This window comes from Mastomys coucha, unplaced genomic scaffold (genome assembly GCF_008632895.1).
Source record: "Mastomys coucha isolate ucsf_1 unplaced genomic scaffold, UCSF_Mcou_1 pScaffold15, whole genome shotgun sequence".
NCBI lineage: Eukaryota > Metazoa > Chordata > Mammalia > Rodentia > Muridae > Mastomys > Mastomys coucha.
Genome location: NW_022196897.1, coordinates 16,062,613 through 16,083,004, shown reverse-complemented (window position 1 = coordinate 16,083,004; position 20,392 = coordinate 16,062,613). Strand labels below are relative to the sequence as shown.

At 51.0% G+C, this 20,392-nt stretch overlaps 1 protein-coding gene across 4 annotated transcripts in view; it reads right to left on the bottom strand.

Annotated features, from left to right (window-relative positions):
* Olfm1 (olfactomedin 1) overlaps positions 1–20,392 on the bottom strand; it is a 37,573-nt gene that overhangs the window by 2,698 nt on the left and 14,483 nt on the right. For 2 of the 4 annotated variants that reach the window (XM_031369510.1, XM_031369509.1), the window contains exons 2-5: positions 19,401–19,550; positions 14,860–15,015; positions 12,771–12,990; positions 5,323–5,429 (exon numbers count right to left, since the gene is read on the bottom strand). In XM_031369510.1, the coding sequence (XP_031225370.1) occupies positions 5,323–5,429; positions 12,771–12,990; positions 14,860–15,015; positions 19,401–19,550 (633 nt within the window). Of the gene's footprint in view, positions 1–5,322; positions 5,430–12,770; positions 12,991–13,171; positions 13,502–14,859; positions 15,016–19,400; positions 19,551–20,392 lie in introns of those variants that run through there. The other 2 variants (XM_031369513.1, XM_031369511.1) reach the window with 1 other exon arrangement.

Sequence of the window (20,392 nt, the reverse complement as noted above, 5' to 3'; positions counted from 1 at the left end):
GAGACAGCTGCTTTGTCCATAGAGAGCTGGGGAAGCTGAGCTGGGATTAGGGCTGTGGCAGCAGCTCTCAGGCTTGGTTCCTGAGACATCCAATCAGATGCTGGGAGGCAGATGTGCCTTTTGCTTTTAATGAGATTAAAAACACCAACAGCAACAGCAGGGTCTCTGTCTGAGGCTGTTGTTATCCTGAGTCTCTCTTAGACCACCCCTCAATGATATGGGTCATGGATTAGAATGGAGATATCAGGACATATACAGATAAGCCCTTGGTCTCTCTGGGGAAAAGCTACCCACCCCCTCCTCCCTCACTGGGTTGCCTCATGGGATGAGTTTTCCATCTCTTTGCGGCCTCTGCTTTAACTTCCTTCTACGGCCCTTCCTGTCCAGCTATGAAGCAAGCCCCTCCTTAGCGCTTTGGAGTGGCCTCTCCACGGCATGAAGCTAGTGACTGGTTTCTGTGGTTCTTGGGTCTAGTATATAACAAGATGACACCAATACCCAATTTCTAAGGATTTTTAAGTGGTCTCTTCTCAGACACAGAACCCAGCTGCTTTCTGAGGACATAGACTGGGTTACATTAGAGAAGTGGGTCCCAGAGGCTGAATATTCAACTACAGGCTATGGAGGCTGCTTGGGACATGGGCCATTCTACAGAAGGGAGCCACGTGGCTCGAAGTCAAAGCCTCATGGGAAGAAGCCCCATTTCCACAGGACTGCTCTTCCCCTCGGTGTTGTGACTTCCTCTCTGAAATGTCCTTGTTTTTTGTCCTTTCCAAGGCTAGTGTTGTCTCTGACAAGGGACCCCAGAGACAGTTGCTGACTCCCAGAGATGTGGCTCTCATGTCCTCTAGAAGGATCAATGGTTCTTCCCAACTAGACTCAAGGATGCTCAGCTAAAGATGGAGGGCAGAGTTGAGGGTGTCAGGGTACCTACACCATTTGACTTTATTTAGAGGACACACGTGTCATTATAGGGGCCTATGTACCAGCAGAGTTGCCTTTGGTGCAGGACAGCTACTTAGAGGGGACCAGTGGACAAAAAGCCACCCCACCTTCACTCTTCTGGCCCCAATTACTGTCTCTCAATAGCTGACCCTGAGAATTTTAGCATAACTGACCAGACCACCTGAAAAAGAGATATACACACTCCCTTTTCTAAGTAACTTCACAAGTGAGACTGTTAAAAAAAACATGCCTCAAGTCCAACTCCACTGTCTGAGCAAAGATTCCTTTGATCCATCCATGTCTTATCTCTTGTATCTCCCTTCTCAAGCTTCAGAGTAGACCTGTGAAAAGCCTGCTCCTCAAGGAATGAACTCTGTGGCCAAGAAAAAGGCATATGTCGGCATATCTTAACGTCCAAACTTAGTTAACAGATTTAGTAGTTTCTAAGTCCTCACACCACATCTGCAGCCGCTGCCCAGGCACACAGGGGCGTCCTTCTAATACCTGTGTTTGATTCTGAGTGACTCTTATTTTTCAGAATTAACTTGCTCACTTTGCATCTGTCTCACCCCATCATTCTCTCCTTTGATGGATGTCAAGGGCTTGCCTGCTTGGAGGTCTCCGAGGCTTCGCAGGGCTCCCTGGATGTTATAGCTCTGCTCTAAGTCTCACCATTTTCCGACTTGAAAACAGAGGCTACTTAACTAAGTTCAGTTCCTTTTCAGCTGGGAGGGGGACAAGGGCAGAGTGCCAGGGCTCTACCCAGCATCTTATGGTGCAGCCGAGGTGTTGGGTGATGCTATTTAAAGGACCGTCTTAGTAACAGGGCTTTAGTTTTGCTCTTCTCTCTGGCTTGGCAAGCATCTGACAAATGTCCTCCTGAAACCGCTAACATCAAGGAATTCAGCCTTGGAAACCATGTTCTAAAGGGAGCAGTTAGTGAAGGGGTGGAGAGAGCCTCGGTGGGAGGCTAGGAGGAAGTGGAGGGATGCCAGACACCCCAGGAATGTCTCAGTCCCTACTCCCACTGAGAAAGGATTAGAAAGGATGTCTAAGCCGCCAGCAGACAGAGCTGCAGGCACCAGCAGATCTGTGTAATCTAAAGCATTCTGGACAATTCCACCCTCGGTTCTAAGAATCATCTGTTGGGTTTGATGTTGTTTCGATGAGGGGAAGAGCCTTTGAGCACAGAGCTAAGTGAGGGTTTGAGGAGTATGCCACCCTTCTGAACATGGGCTTCCTGGGGTAGTAGGAGCATGGTACAAGCCCCCCTCTCTGGTGTCTTATGTAAGCTACACTGGATTCCTGAGGTGGGGAACCAGTTGGGGGCAGAAAGGGAGGTGGGTGGGACACAGCTCTGTCAGAATGTCTCAATCCAAGTAGACTGTGAGCCCCAGAATCCAGAATGAAATCTCTGGAACTCCAGGGGCCTGGAGGTGTGATAGAGTGGTAGGGACTTACTTAGGCATCCTACACACAAGAAATCCAGCTAGCTCCTCCTCCCAAGCTCTTCCCTCTTCTAATGTTGATGTAAAGGGCCTGGCCTTTGTGGGGGGCTGAGGGTCTGTGGCTCCCTGCTAAGTAAGGTTCCTTAGCATAGCACCATACACAGCTGGTGTTTGTTAGAGGAGAGCCCATGCAAAGGTGTCCCAAGCTAATTAATTTTGTTCTAACAGTTTACACAGAGGCAGTGGGGACTGAGCTGGCTCAGCGTAGTCCCTCAGCACACACACACCAATGTGGGGCTCTGCAGCTTCCTGAGGCCTCCTCCTGGGTCCCCTGCGATCCTCCCCTCTGTTTCACCCCATCCTCCATGGGGGCCTGCTCTAAAGCCAACATCAATTTCTCTTTCTTTTTCTTTTTTCTTTTTTTGCATGTGTGTGGTGAGTTATTGGTCTCCCGTGTGTATGTGATCAAAAGTAAATGGGAGATTGGAAGAAAGCAAACAAAACAAACACTGCTGGTGTTGATCAATGGCTGAATGAGGCGACATGTCACTTAGCAGGCTGGGAGCACGTGGTTCAGAATACTTAGAGCCCAACGTGCCCAGAGCAGCGCCCAATACTATGTGCCTGCTGCCAGCCAGCCTCCTGCCTCCTCCCTGCTGTCAGCCTTCACGAAGGCCCCTCTTCCTTCTAGCCACTCTGCCACCAGAGCCTCTTCTGGAAGGCAGTCACGAGGCCGAAAATAGATAATTGTCACAGCACAGTTGGTGTCCCGACAACTTTGTGAGCCTATACCCTTGCTATGCCTTGAATCCTAGAGGCTGAGGCACACATATATGTAATGTCAGAAGGCTCCAGACTTGGATACCTCTCTTGGCCTTGGGTAGCCAGTGTGGGGTTTTCCTGCTCTGTGTGGTGGGGAAAAGGTCCTTAGTGGGTGGCCTCAGGAGCCTCAGTCCAGAATCTCACAGATTCAGTGACACCTGGTACCAGCCTTTGAGGACCATAGGTAAGACCTGGCCCATTTGCATGAGTAGTGGTTAACAGTTTCTCAGAAGCCTAGAAGGAGGTACTGGTGCTAGAAGGTGTATTGAGAACAATGTGTGTGTGTGTGTGTGTGTGTGTGTGTGTGTGTGTGTGCACGCGCGCGTGCATTTGGTATGTTTGAGGTGCGCAGATATAACTGGATCATTCTCTGCTATCCAGAGCTGGTAACTAGACATGACATGGTTGGGGCAGAGCCTGGCATGCTGGTCTGGACTTCCTAGGCATCTTCTGTCTTGGCCCTCTTTCTCCCTTTCATGGCATCCATGCCTGTGGTAGGGGGTGGTGTTCCTAACCAAATTTTGAGCAGAGGTAAGTTTTTCTGACAGGATGTGGGTACAACCACAACCTAAGTGTCCCCAGTTAGCTTTAACTGTTAACTTGACCTAACCTAAAATAAGCTGAGTAAAGAGTCCCAGTCGAATAACTCTCTTTATTAGGCTGATCTATGGGCATGCCTGGAAGGGACTGTCTTGATTGCCTTGACAAACAGGAAGGCTCATCCCACTGTGGGTGGCACTATCCCCTGTGCAGTGGTCTTGAGCTATGTTAGAAAGCTAGCTAAAGCATAAGCCATCGTTAGCTCCTCTGTGGTTCCTGCTGTAATTTCTTGCTCAGTGAGTTCCTTAGTCAGAGGTGATGCTTAGAGGAATAGCAAACAAGTTTACCTTCGGGTTCCTGCTTGAGTTCTTACTCTTACTTCCCCCAGTGATTAATATGACACAAAAACCAACCATTCCTTCCTAGGTTGCTTTCTGTCCAAGTGTTTTATCACAAGCAACAGAAAATAAACTAGAAGGCTGAGAAACTATATTACCACCATGATCCAGAAAACAGTGTGAGAACAGCTTATGCCCACATGGCCCAGACTCTACTGTATCTTCTGGGTAGCCCAGCCAGCCCTCCCAACCTGTCTGTCATGGGGAGGAGCTGGGCCCTTGGTGGCACTGGTCTATAAAGCCATGCCTAGCAGGTCTTTTGCCCACTCCCAGTCGCCTCCTGTTATCTGTTCTGCCTAGCCTTGCTCTGCCTGCCATGGGGAGTCCGAGAAGGCTTAGAGTATCTTGGATTTCAGGCTGCTTCCTCTGGGCCCAGGGAGGCACAGCATCCAGGGAGGGTTGTCCACTCTACTGCCAACCTCTGATGAGAAGAGCATTTGGGAGAAGCACCGGACCCCAGGAGGCTGCAGTGATTAGCACTGAATGGCATCAAGGGATTCACAGAAGCACAGCTTCTCTTCCATCTCTGTTGGAGTTTCCTAGAGACCCTGACTGCTCCTTAAGGCCTCCTCCATCCAAGGGGCCTCCCAGCCTCTGACTCCCCACTAGTTCCTAAAAGGGCTGAGACCACAGTCCAGTTCCAAGGAAGGACAAATAGGAAAAAAAAAAAGGGCAGCTGGCTCATTTTTCTTTTCTGAGGTTTGCCCACAGGGGAAACACCCAGGAAAAAGGAACCCAGCCTCTTCTCAGAATCAAAAGGGAACACAAAGCTTCTATCAGCCATGAAAGGAATGGCAAATGAGTACAAATCAGCTGTCGTTAAAACAAGAAAGGCCTAATAGATTCCATCCCTGAAGCAGAAGCTGTGACGGGAACCGCCCGAAGCGGTCAGCACTGTAGATGCCTGGGCACCTGCTCAGCCCCTGGGCAGAGCCGCTGCTATGCCCCTCACTGCCACCACCGAGCTCAAATGGACAGCCTCCCCATCCCACTGTCAGCATGGGGGCCTCCACCAGCTCTCCTTAGAAGAAGAAGCCCTTGGGAGACTCTGGTTCTATCTAGTTTACCTCCCCCGGAGTTGTCTGTCTGGGAGGTAAACATGGCTGACACTAGGGTGAGGGACAGACACCAGGCCTTTTAAGTCCCTTAAGAGCTTTGGGGACACTTACCCGGTTATCACCTTCTGGGGCCAGCGGGTCTGTCATCCAGGACCCAAACCTTGAGCCAGAGGTCTTGACAGTCACCGGGTCACTTATGCCTGTCAGCTTCCCGCAGGCTGGAACAGAGTGCACACAGGTGAGGGCCAATAGGCAACGGAGAGCCTTGGCCCCCTCCCCCAATGGCACAGCTAGGCTCGGAGGCTGGGTGCTTCTTCCTCTTCCCCTCCAGATCTGAAGCCCAGCAGCTCAAGATGTCACTTACACAGGTCCCACTGATGGCCCAAGAAGAGCCACCCCCTCCTCTAGAGAGAGCAACTGAGGGTAGCCTCAGCAGGGTATAGCCGTGAGTGGCTGCCCTCTGAGACCTCATGACTCTGTAAGCAAAAGGCCAGGACAGCCTAATAACCAGTGAGGGCTAGCCTCAGCAAGCCTCAGTCTTCTCTAGGAAACAGAGCAAAAGAGCTCAGTAGTCTCTGGCTGCTGGAAGAAAGCACTTAGTCAGCATGGTGGGAACTTAGAATCCTGGACCCAGGCAGGACTCACCTCCCCAAACAGAATGACAATCCTAGCAGCCCACAACAGCACCCCACACTATGGGAGCATCTTTCCTGTGCATGTGTCTGTCTTGGAACCAGCTCCCTGGTGGAGGCGTGTGGAGGCTTGTTGGTGTCCTACTGTGTGTGTGTGTGTGTGTGTGTGTGTGTGTGTGTGTGTGAGCTTTCCATGCTCTCAAGAGGGCTGGGATTGGAGCATCATACTCTGTGAGATCTTGAGTGTGACCTCTGCATGCCTCCTATCTCAGATGGCCAGAGATAAGCTCAGAGCTACAGCTTGGTCATTCAGGAGGTACTGAGGCTATGATCAGCATCCCTGCCTTAGTCTGCAACTCTCCTGACACCCTATGAACCCCCAGCTTGAGCATGATGTGTAGGACTACTCTTTCTCTTTCCATGAGGTCAGGCTTGACCCCCACCTCCCTGTCTATAGGACCCTCAAGGATCATATTAGCATACACACACACAGTCTGCAAAGTTCAGAGAAGATCCAGTTGCTTAGGCAGGATTGTGAGAGGCTTAACCTGAGACCACAGGGAAGCAGAGATAATCCTACAGTGATCAGGGCAGGCCGGGCCCCAGGGAGGGTGCAGCTTACACTGCTCCCACACTCAGCACCATCTCCTAAGCCCACAGGAGGGTGGGCATCTTCATAGTGGCATTGCACAAGGCTGGAAAGAACAACAGCTTGGCTTGACCTATGAGCCAGCAGAGAGGGGACTCTGGACATCAGGAGGCTCAATAGGATTAAAAACCACCAATTCCCCAGCCCTGGTACCCCTGACCAGACTGGGAGAGGGAGTGCCACATTTGTCCACACCAATACTTTCTACCGAGGCTTCAGGGTTTCATGGAGGTCTTGAGCACAAGGGTCTAAACGGTACGTTGCTGAGCACAGAGCATGCCCACTTGGCCTCTGTTCACACTGCCCTGCCCTGCCCAAGCCCTGGGCTTGGAGGAGATACCAAGGGAAGGGAAAGGAAAAAGAAGGGCATGGGGAGGGGCTAAGGTTGATCAATGTCGACAGCAGCTGGAAATGAGGATCCTGATGGGTCTGTGGAAAAATTTCCTTTCCATGAGTGCCATGACCAACTTCACACACACACACACACACACACACACACACACACAAACAAGCACACACACACACCCAAACACAAGCATACACACACACATACACACACAGGCAAACACAAGCATACACACACACACACACACAAAAGCATACACACACAGAAACACAAACACATACACAAACACAAGCACACACACAAACATAATACATACATACACACATACACACACATACACACACACACACACACACACACACTTGCACCCATCCACTTGCACACCTCTATGCCTTCTGAAGTTCGAGTGAGTTCATTATGTGCTACCTGTAGAGGCTGGGCAGGGAAAGCCATGTGCCCAGGCTGGACTCTAACCCTCACTCCCAGTTTTTCTTCTTTGTTCCTGTTGATTTATCAGGTGGGTCTTGGGTTGCCAAGGAGACAGAGGCTCCCTCTAAAATGGGTGGGATCTGAAAGAAGCCAACAGAAGGCAACCTCTCCCCAAGTCCTCTTCCCAGACCCCATTCTGCTATCCAGACCCATCATCTACACAGCCCTGATCCCTGTAATTTCTCATAGAAAGTCTCCTGTCCATCACATGATCTATGAGCTGCCTGGAGGTTAAGGTTCAAAGGAATCAGTATGCACAGTTGTCATGGCTGGAGATCCCTGTGGGAGGCATCTTTACCGCCCAAGGGCATGCTGTGCTTGTAGTCAACACGTGACTTAGCCACACACTAGATTTTCTGAGATGCCAACTCACTCTAGATCATTCCCAAATCCACTTGAAGGTCCCTTCCTGGTTGGACATTCTTCTGAAGAAACCTGACGTCTTCCTGTGCAGAAGTGTTTCTTGGACATGGCAGAAGTGTCAGGAGGATGCCCACCTCAGCTTGGATGCCTAGCCCTGGTCCTAGTCTTCCCCGCCTCCATGGCTGGGCTTACTCTATTCCCACTCTAGAGCAGTGGCTCACCTTCCCACCCAGCTTCTAGGGCTGGGCCCAGACACATGCTCTAAAGATGTCTTTATCTCATCTATCTCCGTCACCTTAGCTAGACCCCACATTTCCCGGGGTTGCCAACAGGTAAGAAGTCTCTTCCACTCACCCTCCTTTAAAACAAACGAATGACTTAGTTCTCAGAAGAGCCTCCTGAGTACATCAGTCCACAACCTGACAAGTGCTGTGCTCAGGAGGAGTGAAGCCCACCTTTTGTGTTACCCATGTTGATCTTGGTTACCAGCAGCGCCCCCAGGAAAGCACAGGTGCACAACATAGGCATTTCAGAACAAGTCCGGATTGTTCAGCCATTCCACCATGGATTCAGATGGAAGTGTGCAGGAAACAGGACTTTGCTTGCAGCCTTGAACAATCCTACCACACTCCACCCATCCGAACTTTTCCTTTCACTACCTCAGAAGTGACAGAGGTCCATGTCTGAGTTCTACAGGAAGGACACCCAGCAGGTCCAGCCTGCCAGCCACACCCAGCCATCCTCTCTGTGCACAGTCACTGAGAAGTCAGCCTTCCAATGCTTCAATGCTGAGGAGGGCAGGGAGGTGGGGCTGCTGTGTCTCCTGCTCTCTAAGCTGCTGGGGCAGGCACAGTTCCCAGGGCCCATGGGGCTAGAGGCTGCCTGCTCTCCTTGAGTCAGGGAGTTATTTTTGGTTCCCTGTCCACACTAGTTGTGCCAAGACCTCTCGAACTGTCAGAATCTAAAGGAGTCCATGGCAGAGGCTTGGCAGTATCTTGGCACTCTCAGTTCTAGAAAGTGTCCCTCTCCAGTCACATACTAAGGATAGATGGGACATGGGGGAATGGTGGTGGTGGTGGGTCATAGTGGAAGAGGCCTGCTGGAAGGATGGAGCCCAGGTGGGAGGGTATTGGGATGGAAATGCCTAGCCAAGTTGGAAGCTAAATAAGCCATATGCCTTGTGTACTTCCTGGGAAGATGCCAGGCTGAGGGCAGCCTGGACCATCTCAAAGCTTGGGTCAGGATAAGCATATTTGGGAGGCTGGGTGAGAAGGTCTGTGTCCTCAAACAGGCCTTGGCCTTCACTCTCAGCATTTAGCCTTGAAACTAGAGAAGAACCATGTAGAAAGAAGTCTGCAGGCTGGGAACAAAGCCCGAGTTACAGGTGAGAGAGCCCCAACCCAGGCCCAGGTATGGATCCACAGCCTACAGCGGGCCTGTGAGCATTGTCTTAGAGTCGTCCTTCCCTTCCTGCCCTCCCATCTGGGAGTTATCACAGAGCTCTGTGGGCCACTGTGTCCACTGCTCCTACTAGTGGAGGCTAGCCTCTGCCTGTTGACTCTGGTATCTCAAGTGTTAGGAAGGTATCTTTTGGTTTCCCTTGAAGAGCATATAGGAACTCACAGCGCAGCACAGGATGGTAGCCAGGGTACCTGACCAGAGCAGGAACCTGCAATTAGAATCCTAGGCATGGATGCTGGGGAGACAGCTCGCCTGGCCGGCAGGCAGCTCCTAAATAGAAGCCACAAGCTTTACTAAGACATATTTTCAGTAGAGTAAAAACCACTCTTTTCCCTTGGGTTGGCTTTAGCTCTCTGGGGTCTTCCAATCCACCTGCAGAAAGAAAAAAAAATCCCACCAGGGAGCCCTTGGCATCAGTGCCAGGATAGTATGCCAGGGAAGTCATTTAAGCCAGCTAGTCCTTCATGGCAACAGTGACCAAGAAAGCCTGCACTACCGGTGTGGCCTAAGTCTGGGAAGCGGCTGCACTGAGCAGCCTGTGCTGAGGCCCAGGTTCTGATCTTACCCAGGTCAGCTGTTGGGGTCTGACCTTGCAGCATCCTCTTAGCACCCACCAGGGTTCTGGGTAGCCCTGCCTCTCTCCTGCCTGTGGTCAAGACTTGCCCAGAAAAGACCCAAGATATGTTAGGCCTAAGCTCAGTCCAGAAGGAAGATGTTTCAAATTCCAGGACCTGGCTGGGCCACTTAAAGCATGCCACCCCATCAAGGAACCAGGAGCAACTGTAACTCTGGTCCTTGAACTGTGACTTCTGCATATATGAAGGAATTTTCACCAACTGATTTGAAGTTAAGAAGCAACCAGGACAGTTCCAATCAGAGACTTTGAGAGATGCAAGGAGCCTTTACCTCCCTCCCTCTCGGTGAATGTAACCAAGCATCTACTAAGACAGACACACCAAGGAGACCGGGGCCTGAGGACTCAAGTACTAACATCAACGACTGAGCTTCCACACGTGTAGAGGTCCACCCACTGGGCCAGCAGTGAGTGCTGCCCACAGCCAGAGGCTGCATCTTCAGTATTGCCATCCTGTTAGTAGGCTGCTAGGGAGGCTGGGGATGATGCCTCTCAGCAAGGCTAAAGCAAAGATTGAATTAAGCATCCATAGGGTATTAGTCCTTATGTTCCTGGGCTGAACGAAGGCCTGGGACAGATGCTAAACCCGTCTATAGACCTATCAGTCAACCATCTGCCATCTATTTCTATCAGCTGCTTCTCTACCCAGCCATTGACCAATCCTCTACCTGTCTGTGCATCTACCATCAGCTCTGCCTCTCTCTGTCCCTTTATCCTTCCTGTTATTTCTTCTCCCCACCTCCCACCCACCCACTTACTGATCTATCACAGCCCCAGCTCTTCAGAGCCAGGTAGTTCAGAGCTGGTGACATGCCCAACATCTACACATTCTCATAGTGACCCTAGGGCCCAAGGATTCTCTGTACTTTTGTACTGCAAATCAGTTGACACTGCAATGGGAGATGGCGGTAAGGACCTGGGAATTGAGTGATTCTTGCTACTTTCGCTATTTTATAGATTGACACCTTAAAGCTGCCCAGACTGGGTGTTCAGAGCTCACTACCCGACCCCCAGATGCTGCTTCTCTTCAAGTGTGTGATTACTGAAGCCCCTTGGGTGACCATGCTGGTGCATCCCAGGGCTTTATTACTCTCTCTTCATTCCCAAATGACACATCTTAACAGCCCAAGGGCAGCCACGTGAAAGCCCCAAGATCCTAGCCATAAGGTAAATTCACGAGAGTGCTAAAGATAGGCTGTGGACAGATGGGAAGTCTGGCTTGCCCAGGATAACCTGGAGAGTTGTGTGCGCTGCCCCCCTCTCCCAAAGGCCCACTAGCTTGGTGGCTTTGGTAATGTCCCACCATGGTCTCCATCTGGATTCTCTTGGTTTCTTTGAGGTATGACACCCAGCCTGGTCACCTAGAGGGGAAACAGCATTTTGGGAGAATAAACTGCAAACCCAGCCTCTGGGCTCTTCAGAGACATCTAAGTGCTTGGCTGGGAAGGCTTGGAGAAAGGCCATGGTAGAAAGGCAAGGGAAGACTGGAGGGGACCCATAGTCTGTTCATCAGCACCACAGTCTAGGCACTCCTAGAAAGCCTGAGTAGGCCAAGGAAGCTCCCACTCAGACCCATACACCGGCTGATGACGCTATAGCTCCCGCCAAAATGGGTCACAAGTTTCATGAGACACAGAAGTAAGAATATACATGGGACATGATTCCTTGGTGGCCCTGCCAAGTGTCTCTTCAAAACAATTAGTCCCCAGTGTCCAGCACAGTTTCCCAACTCATCAGGCCTGTGAGCCCCAAACTTTACACTTTTGCTGAGGACCAGCTACGAACAACCATTGAGAATCACCTGGAAGTCATGCAACTACTTGTCTAGTGAATATTCTCATTTGTCATCTAACACCAAGGATCTGTGCTTGTGTGTTGGTCTGTGCGGGTGCACACATGTATGTACAAGCTCCTATGGAGGCCAGAAGACAACCTTAAGCGTCATTTCTCAGGAGCCAGCCACCATGACAGGGTCTCTCACCATATTACTTCTCAAGTGAGCCCCTCTGGCTGGCCAGCGAGCCCTAAGATCCACCTGTCTCTCCTTCCTGGCTCTAGAGTTCTCTGTACACGAGTCCTGGGCCCTGAACCCAGGTCCTTGTGTTTACTCTGCAGTAGAGCCATTTATTTGGTCCATGCCAAGGCTTTTGAAAGGTTGTTTGTTCTTTGGGATATTTTAAATTTGTAAGGGGTGGATGAAGGAGGGACTGAGTCAGAGCATCACACAGAGTCCCCAAAAACCTTTCTGGAGGCAAAGTCACCCTCATACGTACATGCTAGAAAAACAAATGAGTTGGTCAGGCTCTATGGGGGAATGTTGACACTGGTATCAGGACGCAATATGTGCAATTTAAAAATGACTCTGATCATCCACCCATGCAGCATGGCCAAAGCCACCAGATAATCAGAACCCAGAGACCCCCACCTCAGGACTGTCAGGGAACATGAGTCTGAGAGGGAGGCAAACCACCTTGCTCCACCCAGGCCTCTGACAGATGGCCCCCACTTGCTCTGCCCATACATAACCTGAAACTGTACCCCCTTTTTAATTCCAACTAAACTTAATGCACTGTCTCAAGGTGTCTTATTGGTTCTCTTCTTAACGTGGTTGGAGATGTGTTTCCAGCCCTTTAAATCTATTCTAAAAACACATGCATGGACCACACACATGCACACTCATACCTGTGCACACATGTGTGCACCCACCCAACAGCATGTGGCATCTAATATCATATTTTTTTCCAAATTAGATTCAGTGGGGTCTAGAACTGGCCCTGGCAAGGGGCTTGCAAATGGGTGATGCCCTGGGGTGAGTGTTGCCTGCACTTCTTGCTGCTCTCTCTGGGTGGCCTTACCCAGAAGCCCTGATGCAGCCATCACCTGCTGAGGCCAGGTGGGCACTGTGGCTTCAGCATCGCTCCCTACACCTGCGTGTGTGGCAGAGTCGGGCCAGACAGTGCCACACCGGCAGGGTGCTGGGCCTACCTAGTTTTTGCATGCATGCACGGAGCCTTTCTTCAAGATTGGACACTCTGCTCTGAAGTTCATCGTAGTCATAGGCGCCAATTTCCTCTTGCAGTTCGTTAAGCACTGACGTCAGATTCTGGACCTCCTCCTTAAACTGCAATACCAATTTGGCATCGGCCTTGTACTCTTCCAACACAGGAATCAAAGGCCTAAGTTCATCCATTTTCGCTTTTATTGCCTGCAAGGTTAAAATAAGCTGGTTCAGTGCGATGCATGCAAAAACTTGAAATACCCTGCCTTGGCCTGGCTTCTCCCTACGAGAGGGAAGGTGTGCACACTCCCGTTTTTAGCAATCCGTCAGTTATCGGGTCCCAGTGAGTCAGGAGAGCGTATTAAACAGTCCTCAGAACACCACAATATTTGGGAAAGGCCTTTATTTGTCAGTTGAGAATGCAGCATCTTAAAGTTACATGCTTTAGGTCACATACACAAAGTTTGTGGTTTGTTTTTTTTTCTTTCTTTTTCAAAAAGTGCATTGACAAGGGTTCAAACTATTCATGGGATGCATCTAGAGTCGCATGCAAAAGGAGGATCCTGGCTGGATTCAAGGTTCCTTAGTGAAATGGCGCTAAGGACTGGAAAAGAATCGTAAAAATGCATGGTGCAAAAAGCTCTCTGGCTCTCTCATGGTTACATGGGGGACTGCTTCTTCAGTCACTGGCGCATTGAAAAAACTCTTTAAGTTAGCCCTGCAAGCAAGAAAATGAAACACCGTTGAAAAGCTAGCTCACTAGCCTGCCTCAAACAGCCATTAAAAGACATATATTTGCATGGTCACTTAAGAAAAATCACATTTTAATCATAGTAAAACAAGTTACTCAGATGGTCATGGGACTCCCTCATGGTTTCTGCTGAGATATGACATGCAGTGACTATTGCTGTCCCCCAGAGTCTCAGAGACCCCAACTTTGGATCTCAGAGGGTGCTCTGTGGATGACTCTCCAAGGGGAGCTACCTCATGTCATGGAAGACACTTCTGTCTTCACAGTCTGCTGAGCACAGGAGGAAAGATGCTGGCCAGCCAGGACAGAAACAATTTTTTTGGTCTGTAAGGTCCAAATCAGCCTGGGACAAGAATTGAGGCTTATTTTGCCTCAGTGGGATCCGCCTGCTATTATTTTATTTATAATGCAGATTTATAACTTCATTAGCTTGCCATTTTTCCTACCTAATGTATGGCTTTTAAAAGGAGGATCAGTTCCTGCTTCACGTAGGGAGTGCATCAAAGGATAACATTAGCCTGAGAGAAAGGGAGGTCGCAGATGCGCTCTGCAGTTTCCAGCCAAGCAGCGAGTAATTTGACCTGTTCATTTACATCTGAGCCTGATTCCTAATTAACATGCATGAACACCTTAATTAAGGCGGCAGATAATTCCCAGCCCAGTGCTAGTGGAGAGTCGTGTATATATACATACTTGTACATATGTATATATAATTTCAGGTCAAAGGAAGTGAGCTTTTAACAGCCAGGGTCACATGGAGATGCAGAACACTTAACGAAGCTGCATCTACAGTGTGCCTTGTCACAGCTAAATTAGGTCAGAAGTGAAAAACTGCCCTGAGTGATCAGGGCCCAGAAATGGCTCTAATCAATTAAGCTAATCCTTGGCTAATGTGATTTACCTGCAGCAGCTGTGGAATGCCAAGGGCCTCTAATGATACCCTGCCCAGCTAATATGCCTCGGCTAGGGGAGCGGGGGGCTGGGGACCCCTGTTTCCTACTGACTGATGAGGAAGGAGAGAGGGGCCAGGGTGTGACGAAGGGGCTGACCAAGCCCTACTCGCTTCAGTGGCCAGAGTGGGTGGCCTCTCTACTCTCAGAGTGGCACAGCTTTGCAAGGCAGAGGACAATCCTTGCGGTGCTCCCCAGGCCCCTGAGCACTACCTCTGTGGGGAAAGGGAAGCAGGAAGGGAAAAGAAAGTCCTCTGACTTGGAGGAGGAGGAAGTAGGGAGGGGGAGAGAAGGAAGAGGGAGGAGGGGAGGGAGGCAGAAAAGGAAAGAGAGAGGAGGGAGGAAGAGGAAAAGAACCCCGGAGGGCCCGCATACCTTGAACTGCCTGGCCAGATGCTGCTTATGGCTCTCCTCCACCTGCTTGAACTTGGTCTCCAGGCCTTTCATCTGGTTCTCCATCTTCTCCACGTACTGCAGGTCTCTCTGAGTCCTCCTGTCCAAGACTTCTATGGATTGAGACATGTTTTGCACCTGTCAAGAGGGTAACAGGTTCAAGGCAAGAGCTGCAGCAGATGTCAGCCAGTCTCCTCTGCTCATCAGCCAGGCTGACCTTTCCCACAGCATCACCCCGAGGCACGAGTGGTCCAAGTGTGATTTACCAGTTAATCACCAGCATCAGACCTTCAGGACCAAGAACTCTCTAAACACTGCAATTGGCTGGGTAAATGTTCCCCCACCCTCTTCCAGGAGAACTCTGACAGTAGGGTACACAGACAGATCAGAGAAGGAGCTCCAGACACTGGGCTGCAGGCCATTTCACTCTACATTTACGGGTGGGGCCTGTTTCCACTCTATGTCGGGAGTGACTGGCAGCGTTAGGCAAGTGCACAAAGCAAGAGATGAACCCAGAGCGATGCCAAGCCTGCCCTGGGTGTAAATTCCCTCCCCGCCAGTCTCCTGGAGTGTCCTTGCTGACAGCGTTGGTGTTATACGTGTGGAAGGAAAGGGTAGAGAGCTGCTCCAGGCTCTGTGCCGAGCCTTTCCCCCACCGCACACACCATCCATCACCCCCACAATATCATAGGCAGATGACTGCTCGGCAAACACGCACTTTCAGAACGCAGAGTCAGGAATCAATCACCCAGCAAATGAAGGATCGCTGTTTTACATCCTTACGGGCATTGTTGAATGGAGTGTAGCCTCAAGATGGGGCTCTATTATTCAGCACCATTCCAAAGAGCGTCAAAGAAAAACAGTTTTGGTGCGGCCACCTGCCAGCACATTTCATTTTCAGGAAACTGGCTATGGCTTATGTGAGAATGTATGCTCACCAGGGGCGAGGGGGGCGGGGACGCCAAGGCGCTGAGGATGCCGCAGTGGGTTGGGTCATTTTCTCAGAATCTAATCCAATTACTAGCAAGAAAGGTGTTTCCTGAATGGCAGGTCTTCTTGCTGCTTTTTTTTTTTTTTTTTTCCTTTTTGGATTTGAAAAAGATCCCCCTCCTAGGAACAAAGTCTTTGGGATAGGGGCGTGGCTTCACTGCACAGTGGTCAGAACAGTGCAGAGAGGGTTCCCATCTCCCACTACAAATCCTTCAGACCAGTAAGTGGAGTAAAATGGGAAGAGAGACTAGACGCCTTCTCACTGGCCAAGGGAAGATATCGCCCACCTCGGTACTTAAAACCAGATGGGATTTTAGGACCCGAAAGCAGCGTTCACTTTCACATTTCCGTGTATAGAACAACCTTGCGAGGGGCTCACTGAGGCTCTGTTCCTTTTTCTTAGATGCTCGGATCGAGCTGCTCTTGCTGGCTGGCCTCTCTGGCCACTTGATCCCCCTCTGAATGGCTGCAGTGCTTTTTGTGGGAAAAGAGGTCATTTGCTGTTGTCTACCTTTCGAGGTCCAACCCAAATGCCACTGCCCCCAAGGAGTCTTCTGGGATGAACTCAAAGGACACTAAATGACTTGGAAACAATACCACCTCATTGGCACTTTGGAAGGTGAAGGTGGGGGCCTCATCCACCCCTGAAGCCGGAAGTAGGACAGCCAGTGCAGGAGACCTGTGCAGCCTGCCTGGCCATCTCCAGCCAGAGCCTCTCCCTAGTCTCTTCCTTGGAGACTTGCACTGACAAGAACAGAGCTCAAAAGTCAGCAAGTCAAACAGTGGGCAGGGTTTAGTGTGGGGAGGGGCTCAGTCCAACACAAGACTGTGTGGCTGGGAGATTTTTGTCCTTCCTACCAGGGACCAATGCTTTTAGTGAATTTTCAAATGTAAAGATTAGCCTTAACATTAAAAACAAAAACAAAAACCTTACAGATGTTAAACAGCTTGGTTGCTTTAAGATAAACCAAAGTCTGATCCCACATTCTGGCCAACCATCCAGCTAAGTCTTCCATAACAGAACATGGGTGACATTCATATTTTAACCCTCTGGGGATACCCACTTCCACACACTCCTGCTTCTAGCAGTGTCTCCAGAAGCCAACCAGCATGTTCAAGGTCACAAGGTCATGGGCTAGTCTTAGCCACTGTGGCAGCAGGTGCCATGAAGTGGGGGAGGGGACATAGGCACAGCAGCCGCACACCTGCCCCCCACCTGGGAATGACTAATTGCTAATGTTTATTGCTCATGTAAGCACTGGCCCGAGCCAGCAATGTTATTTATCTCATCTGGTCTTCATAAAACCCTGTGGGGCAGGGCGAGGTGAGCCGTTCTGAGTCCCACGTGCCAACGCAGATATGCCAGCTCACAAGTTAAGAAACTTGGCCTCATCACACAGCCAGCTCAAGGTCTGGCACTACAGAGCCTCAGCCCTCAGACCCAGATCCTGTGTTCTTCAGAGGATACAGTTACATCCTGGTGCTAGCCTCATCCCCTCCTCTGCCATCAGACCCTGGAGGAGCTCAAGCATGCCAACACAATCCCCAGCAAGGATTTAGGTTGGACCAAACTGGAGACTTCAGGGCCTGGGGCTTGACCTGCATGCAACCAAGTGGATCTAACTGGAAGCCCGATGGTGGCAATGCACAACTAGTCCCAGTGTGCAAAGGGGCCCAAGGAATCCAGAGCCTTCTCTGCTGTTGTCCAAGATGGCAGGTACTGGGCTTGGCCCCGCCCCACAGGCAGGGAAAAAGCAAAGTAGAAAAGAAAGGAGGCGTGTTGAGCAGGCCCAGCCTTAGAGCACAAATGGCAGAGCAGGCTTGGCTCATCAATGCTGGCAGGCACAGTAAATGAAGGGCCTCTCTCCAGCCAGTGCGCAGGCCCTCCCAAAATAGAGTCTGCGCGGCGTGAAATGGGGCTTTAAATTTTTAAGCAGCAAAACTGTGGCCTGCATAGGCAGAGAGGAAAGCCGTGCGGCCTCATTCTCAGGGGCCCCTAGAGCTTTCCGGAACCATTTTCCAGCTTTGCCCTTCTCCCAGGGTCCCTTGGCTTGGGCCTCAGTACCCCAAGCCCCGCCCCTTTGCTACAGTTCTGAATAATTAAAGGCTCAATTAGGCTCCTGTCTAGTTTGGTGTAAATAAATGTCCGCAGGATCTGTTAAATATATTTTACTTGAACTCTTTTTCAAGCGATTTACTCTGGTGGCTAAAGGTGACAAAACCAGCCAAGACACCAACACACACTCCACCCCTTTCGGGGGAGCCAGCCTCACAGGTACCCAGGTCTCTTCCACACAGGGACTGGCAACAACCTGGGAGTCATCCCATTGCCCAGGCTGCTTCCTGCCTCAACAGCTGAGTCTGCCAGAGGTGGTGGGAGTCCAGCTGTAGCCCCGCTCCAGCAGGGGAGGCCAGGTCCCGGCAGGGGTCAGCTGGCCTCTAAAGTCAGCTCCAGCTGGGAAGGCCAGGTCCCAGCAGGGGTGGAGCTGCTCTCTAAAGCCATTCAGCCTTTGCAAAGGTGATTTCTGTTCCCAGGGCTTCTCTTCAAGTTACAGAGGACGCCTCACCCTGCAGACCTCACACAGTCGAGGGCTTGAAAAGTCCAAAGCCAATCAGTAGGGGAAGCCCCAGCTTTCTGGTGTGTGTGTGTGTGTGTGTGTGTGTGTGTGTGTGTGTGTGTGAGAGAGAGAGAGAGAGAGAGAGAGAGAGACGCGTGACCCACTGCCTCTGGGTAGGAAGGGCTCATGGCCTGGAGGCATCTTTTCTTGGGCTAGGGGGGTGGGCAGGACAGAAAAGCCCCTCATTTTCCCTTCTCCCCATGGTAGCACCCCAAGGACCTGTAATAGTGAGGCCAGCTGCAGAATCTGGGGTCCCTGGGGGCAGCCTATAGGTATTCTCAGCAAGAAACAGAACCCAAACAGGAAGATATAGGTGCAATGGCTTGGACTATCTCCCTTTCCAGCCAGCTGTGTGGCCTGGGAACATCAATCTGAGGAGTGACCAGTGCCACCAACTCTGCTTAGGTCTTGTGACAATGAAGTGAGACAAGACTCAGAATGTGTGCATAGAAACATCGCTGCCCTCACGTTAGGAAGCAGCCACTAGGAGCATCCATGGTGAAAGCAACTCAACGGGCGGGACAGAGACATCCCCATGGAAAGCCTGCATGCCAGGGACCTGGAGCCCACCATTTCCCTGGCAGCATTGCGGAGCCTTTGGACCAGACCCGGAGCATTGCTCAGAGGAGAAATGGCATGTGACGAAGGAGAGCCATGCTTCTGGCTTTCCCAACAAGCTCTCTAGAGCCCTCAGAGCCCAGGAAGCAGGTGTACTCATCTCCCCACCGGCCACCCTTGCCCCTTCTCCATTCTCCTAGCCATGCAGTCATCTGCCCATTCATTCATTCACAAATATTTAGAGCAGAGGCCATGCCAGGGAAGGCCTGGGGTGGGCCCTGCAGGCTGACCAAGGCTCAGGCTGCCATACCACACTCTGCATGTGCAAGCTCATACATATCCCCTGCACGGGCTCACCTTCTCCAGTAGCTGCCTCAGCTGTTTTGTGCGGGCATCTCGTGAACACATGGTCTGCTGGGGGGCGACCACCGTGCAGATACACCTGCCCTCACTGTCCTGGGCAGAGCTGTACACCTGCCAGCTCTCCTCGGGGTTGGTGGGCAATACCTGGAGAGGGGCAGGCAGGGAAGGGCGCGAGGAGAGAAAGAGAGAATGTGAGGATGAGGGAGACCTGTACCTGGACGCCGGGGACTGAAGTAGATTAGAGAGGAACAGTGTCTTCAAATGCATGTCCAACCCTGGATGCTCAGAGTTTTGACCTCTAACCAAATTAATGCGGGGGAGTGGGAAGGGGGGCGCAGATGCACTAGGTTGGGTGAGGGGCCATATAAAAAACCAGTGGCAATGGCTTAGGGAATCGCCCTCTTTTCCCAGCAAGGTGCTGATGAGCCTTCATCTCCTGTTCCCTAACATTTGGAGACAAGCGCCATTGTTAAGAGCCCCTGCACCTAAGAACTGAGAGCAGCACCGGCCTAGTGCTGTGCTGTCTCCCGAACACAGCCTGGCTAAGATGTTGATTTCCAATTCCATGAAGCTCCCCCACCCACTAGCCATTTGGTGGATGTCAACAAATGTGTTGTGTAAGGGTCACCCTTAACCTCAGTCCTGAGGATTTGTCCAAAGACCACCAAGGACCCAGAGCTGAGTGGCCAGGTTCACCTTGCATGCCCTCTATACCACCCGTGACCCTGACCTTCAGCAGGGGCAGTAGCCACCGAGGCTCCTGTGTACACACCCCCGTACGTACCCCCTTCTCTCTGGCCATTGCAGCCTGCCCAGTCTCCAAGCCCTTCCCTGGCATCCTGCACTTCCCTGCTATTTTTAGATTAGGATGGGAAAAAGGCAGAGAAGCAGGTAGTGACATACTTCATTTCATTCATCCAACCCCAGCAGTTCAGGACACAAGCATGCAAAGTCCTCATCAGGGAAACTCACGGTGATATTTTTGT